Source organism: Macrosteles quadrilineatus, unplaced genomic scaffold (assembly GCF_028750875.1).
Source record: "Macrosteles quadrilineatus isolate MER2022 unplaced genomic scaffold, UCM_ALF_1.0 Scaffold_1__1_contigs__length_201487025, whole genome shotgun sequence".
NCBI lineage: Eukaryota > Metazoa > Arthropoda > Insecta > Hemiptera > Cicadellidae > Macrosteles > Macrosteles quadrilineatus.
The window spans coordinates 147767339-147773340 of record NW_026542594.1 but is presented as its reverse complement, the minus strand read 5'-3'; the positions used below and the strand labels follow the sequence as shown (position 1 = coordinate 147773340).

The window sequence follows — 6002 nt, the reverse complement described above, 5'->3', positions numbered from 1 at the left end:
TAGTACTGGTACCCTAATCTTTGACCACTGAAATTTAGCACTTGTGTTGCAATTTATTATTGTGTTCTAGTTGTAATTTGAATTCCTTAAGAGTGCAGACAACTTATTGTGATTATCCTTCCACCTAATAGTATTTAAAAATTCTGTGAAATAGAAATTGTGATTTCAACACCTATTGTCGGGACCACGTAAGTTTGCGGTTGGTGGCAGCCAATCACAAGACAAGGCAAGTGCGACGTTGCCACATCGCCCATTGACAACACTAATTAAAACATACAAAGCAATATTTTCAAATCAGCTGGTATTATTAGATTTGGCAACACCACACGGTTCTCATTTTTTCATTCAAAACCATGTGGTAAATAGGCTCCTCCCTCAACTGCAAACTTATGTGGTCCCGACAATAGTCCACCTTAAGAAAAAGTAAACCGTAAACCTAGGCCATAGAACACACAAAAATATTTAATATTTCATCCAATGGAGGATTTCATCAAGTGTAACGAAGAGAGTTGCACATAATGGAGTAGTGATTTAGTAATTCATAACATTTCATTCTTTCTTTGTCAACACTTGACCAAGACCCCAGTGGACGAAATGCACCATATATTTTATTTTCCGTGTGCTCTATGGCTTACCTGTACTTTTTATGAGGTAAGCCAGCTGGTATCCCTTCATACTAAAAAATCCTGGTCTAAAGGGTTTCCTTGAACAAAACTGTGAGATCAAATTATGTAGGTACTTAAGTTTCCTATATAGCCACAAATTTTCTTTTATAAATTGTTATCCTTTATTCATAATTTATTATGTTTTTTTTACATTATGACAGGCTTAGTTTGAAATATGTACTGCATCAAAAAAATGTAATTAATTTTGTAACTTCTACAAATCCAGATAGGAAGATTAGTAATTCTGTTCGATAGAGGTGTAACTTAGATCCTTAGTTATTTTAATTTATCTATTAATTATTATCAATTCTCATTTTAACTAATTACCTTAACAAAGCAGTAGAAATGCCAGATTCAGATTGTCTGGAGAAATACTTTACACCTAGCAGTATTAACACGTTCGCTACTGATCACCACATATTTGCAACGCTGCGGTCATTGCCATTGCCCGAGGTATACATTTTGATATTACACATGGACCGGGTGTCACTTGGTTAACAGTACACGCAGACCACGGGCCAGCGATGCAGCAAAGTAAAAAACAGTTTTGCCAACAATCATATGATGTTACTAATCATCATATCCACAGACCAAGTGACGCACATATGTGACAGACATCCCTGTAGACCACTGCAGAGAATTCAGGGCCTTCAAATAGACTATTACCAAGATAAGCTTTTTAATAACATTGGGACACCGACGCTTATATGCGATGGCAGTCTATGGGTGGAAACCAGCTCTGTCGCATAATATGTGCGTCGCTGATCCATATGAATGAAAGATTTAGTACATGTGGGAGCAAACTTGTTAAAGTAAATAATCTTTGATTGCACTCTTTGTGACTGAGTTTGTTGCTTCCACATTAAACTAAAGTGAAAAATTAGGAATACTGTAATTTTAAGCTTTTTATAAAGTCTCATGGATGTTTGGATGTTACATAGGTTTTATTTTTCCTTCAAATTAATTAATTTTGTGTAACTTCAACAACACTTGACTAACATTTCTAATTTCCATTCTCTGTAGACCAGTATCAGCTTTCACATTGTCTCATACAGAACTCTAATGTACAGAACTGAAGTTGTAGGTATCAGTGTCATATTTATAACCAATATGTTTATTTTAGATTGTGTTGCAGTGTTTTGCAGATGTGTTCAGTTTCTTATATTGTGCTAAAGCACTTTAGTTAAACAACTACTTTTGGTTTACAATAACTCATTAAAAAGTATTAAGAGTTAAATGGAGCAATACATTTCTGAGTTTATATAGGTATAGAAACTGTAGAAAATATGAATTCAAATATCAGGTCAGTAAAAACTATTTTTATAATTTTATTTATTTTGAACTAAAAGTATTATCGGCAAAAAACTGCAAACCCACCCACTGATGTTTTACACAACATGCCTGGTTAGAGTTTTACAATTTCCAATTGTCATAATGTACAGTAAGACCACCAACTAGTTTGTTATTATGTCATGTGCTCTGTATTATTTAGTCATTCATTCAAATCATAAATGTATGAAAAGTTTTTGCAGTATTTTTTTTTTAAGCTAGAAGAATGCAGGTATGAACTGGCTCAGTACCTGCAAAAACGTTTCGGTAGAAGGATGTATGTCATCAGCAATGACAGTCCTTTGGACATGTTAAAACTCTCCAATAGTCATGGACATTATGCAAATTGGACCTTTCAACACTTCTTAATTTATACTTCTGAAAATTGTCACTCTTAGACCTTTCAACACTTAGGTACAGTTCTGGACAAAATGACACTTTTGTTGAATATCAGTTTTTGGAGATTACGAGACTAATCTGTAGTCTTGGGCATTACGACACTTAGATTTTCTGAATAAAAAGCCTAATACATCTCCCTAAAGCTGTGTTTTCACGAAAATAGTTGGCATCAGGTCACCTGCCTCAGGTCAAGATGCATGGAGTAAAAGAGGTGGGCCAGACAGAGTGCGCCCCTCTCCCCCCCTCGCCCATCGGACCGAGGCAGTGACGTCACTGCAGTCCTCGAGCCGCTACTCACAGCCCGTACACAACACTTTTAGATGTTATTTTGCGTTGTTCACGCCAGTTTGTACTACGTAATTGTTAAAATTGGTTTTGCTTGGTTTTCAATATATTAATATGTTATTCCTTATTATATTACTACTCAAATATTAGAGCAATTGTTGATTAAATTTATGTCCATTTCTGCAATTGTTGTAATGTCTCTAAGGATCTACTCTGATCCGGTAAATAGCAACTAATTTTATGATCTATATATTTTTAGGATAGCCTACTGAACTACAGTTGTCCATGAATATATTTATTGGTAACTAAATTAGATACCCTAAAGATTTTTCAAATTATTAATTTAATCAAACAAACATTTTTCACTATACAGATATGCCAAATAAAAGTAGCTTTTGGTAATGTACAATCATTATTAGATTAGTGTAATTAGGAATTGAGATTTATATTTAATATTTTTATAAATGGAAAGAAAACGCATTGGAAATAAAAACACTTTATTTACCAAGTGTATCTCTCACCATTGGACATGTAATCAGATATAATATAAACACATTGAGTTATTAGAGTTATTGAAATCTTTTACTTACTCCTAAATTCAGTACTGACGATGACGTTTCTTAGTTGATTGTTTTTGATTTTTTGTTGCCGCTCATTTGTTTTTACCTGTTTAAAAACTTCAATATCATTAGACTCTACTATTCTTCTTTGAGCAAATAGCTCAAGACGGTCTAGAGGTAAACAATTTACTTTATGGCGTATGGCTTAATGTCTTTACTTTCTTCACAGGGTCATTTATTCTAGTCAAATTTCTAGTCAAAAGAAAAGAATGTTAAGCAACTTAGCAAAGAGTTCTACTGATGTTAACTTTATTGGCTATGTAAAAATGTACAAAAAAGTTTTTAAATCTGTTTGTAACCTAGCAAAGAAAATGTATAATTGTAGTTATATAAATAAGGCTAGTAATAAGACTAAAGCAGCATGGGTTGTGGTTAAAGCCGAACTTGGTTACAAGCCAATCAATAATTCTTTTCCTGATTTAGTTATTGATAGCAAGTTAGTCTCAGATGGCACAGTTATTGCAAGTCACTTTAATTCTAAATTTATTGAGGTAGGGAAGGATTTAGGGGTAAATTTTTCCAAGAGTAAGGCAATGGAACTAGTAAAAAAATCAATCACACATAGGCCTGATATTCCAATTTTTAACTTTAGTTTAGTTACACCTCAGCAAGTTATCAAAATAGTCAAGTCACTAAGTGATAAAAAAACGGCTGGTTGGGATGGGATTTCAACTACTATGTTAAAAAAAGTAATTAAGTTTGTTGCTGAGCCATTGTCCATAATCATCAATCAGACTTTAACCAATAGCACTTTCCCTAATCATTTGAAGTATGCAGAGGTGAAGCCATTATTTAAAAAAGGTTCTAAGAGTAATTCAGATAACTACCGACCTGTTTCTGTCCTGCCTTCTTTTTCAAAGATATTTGAAAAAATTGCATTCAATCAAATGTCCTATATTCTGGAATCTAATAACTTATTAGCTGATGAACAGTTTGGTTTTAGGAAAAATCGAAGTACCACTTCCACTGTGGCTCATTTTGTAAATTCAATAACACAGAGCTTGGATGGGTCACAGAGCACTATTGGCGTGTTCTGTGATCTATCCAAAGCCTTTGATAGTGTACACCATCAAATTCTTCTTGATAAATTATCCTCCTATAGATTCTCAGAATCAGTTATTTTGTGGTTGAAATCATATTTAAACGATCGCTTTCAAAGAACAGTTATTATTAAAGAAAACATTAAGTATGCTTCTGAATGGGAAAAGATTGTTATGGGGGTGCCTCAGGGCTCTATATTAGGACCGTTATTGTTTTTGATGTACATAAATGATCTACCTAAGAATGTTAAACCTAGTTTGTTGTTATATGCTGACGATACGACAGCCATCATTAAATCAAAAGACAGTCATGAACTAAGTTTAGCCTTGAATCAAGCTCTTCAAGATCTGTCAAAATGGTTTAAAGTAAACGGTTTAAAAATGAACCACATTAAAACACAAATAGTAAAATTTCAAACTGCACAGTGTAGGGACGATCTTGAAGGCTTTGTTTATTTTGATAATGAAAAAATAAATCTTAGCAACACAGCTAAATTTTTAGGAATTGATGTAGATAGTTTATTGAATTGGAAGAATCACATTCATAACACCTCTAAAAAGTGAAATTCAGTATGTTTTCAAATGTTGGTCTTAAGAAATGTTGTTGATTTAAACACTAGACTAATGATTTATCACGCTTTATTTTCGTCAATTTTACAGTATGGAATAGAGCTTTGGGGCGTCACATCTGATTCGTATCAACTTTTTAAACTTCAAAAAAGAATACTTAGAATTATGACTTTTAAACCTGTAAAACATTCTTGCAAACAACTTTTTAAAGAACTAAAGATTCTAACCGTCCCTAATTTGTATATTCTTAAATGTTTATTGTATGTGAAATCAAATTTTGAAAAACTCCACAGTGAAAATAATCGACACAATTATAACACTAGATTTCATACAGATTTTCAATATCCTATACACAGATTAAATCTTGTGGAAAGGACACCTTCTTATATGGGTAAAAGATTTTTTAACAATTTGCCTGGGTACTACAAATCTATAATAGGATTAGTATCTTTTAAAGAAAAATTTTTTGAATTTTTATTGGAAAAGAATTATTATAGTATTGGTCAGTTTCTTGAAGATAAATCAATGTGAATTGTTTGTTTTGTTACCTACTATGTATTTATTTTTACCAATATAAGCTAGTTTATTTTAGTATAGTTTGACAATGTCACCTGTTTTGCCTGGCTGTGCCAGAGCATAAAAAAAACGTTTTGTGACAATAAAGATGACTTTGACTTTGACTTTATTCATATCAAACCATTTTAAATATTTATTTTTCAATTTAAAAAATTAAAATTCCTTTTCCAAACTCAATTTTTATTTAGCCTGCATTGCGATGTTTTATTATTACAACACAGCTTGCACAACTTTTTTGTTTCCCCGGTAAAGTTTTCTGAATTTTCGTTTTGTCGAGCATTCCTCCGCATCACTGCGATAATACTGTGTTCAGAAAACACAAGTTTGATTCAGGGCTCACGAATGTTAAAAATTCCCCAAACCCAATAATCATTAAATTAATTTCTTTAAACATCTTCAAAATAAATATAAAAATGTTTGAAATCCAAAAATCGTTTCTTTTGCACCTTTCAATAAAGACAAATTTTTTTGCGAATAAAATATGACTCTTATGTCGGATTGAGTTTTAGTCTTAAAAT

The 6002-nt window shown here is 32.4% G+C and overlaps 1 protein-coding gene across 1 annotated transcript in view; it reads left to right on the top strand.

Annotated features, from left to right (window-relative positions):
• Positions 1 to 1010: 1010 nt before the first annotated feature.
• LOC129001378 (uncharacterized) overlaps positions 1011 to 6002 on the top strand; it is a 46308-nt gene continuing 41316 nt past the window's right edge. Inside the window, exon 1 of the mRNA XM_054428633.1 lies at positions 1011 to 1118. Coding sequence (XP_054284608.1) covers positions 1011 to 1118 — 108 coding nt within the window. The remainder of the gene's footprint in view (positions 1119 to 6002) is intronic.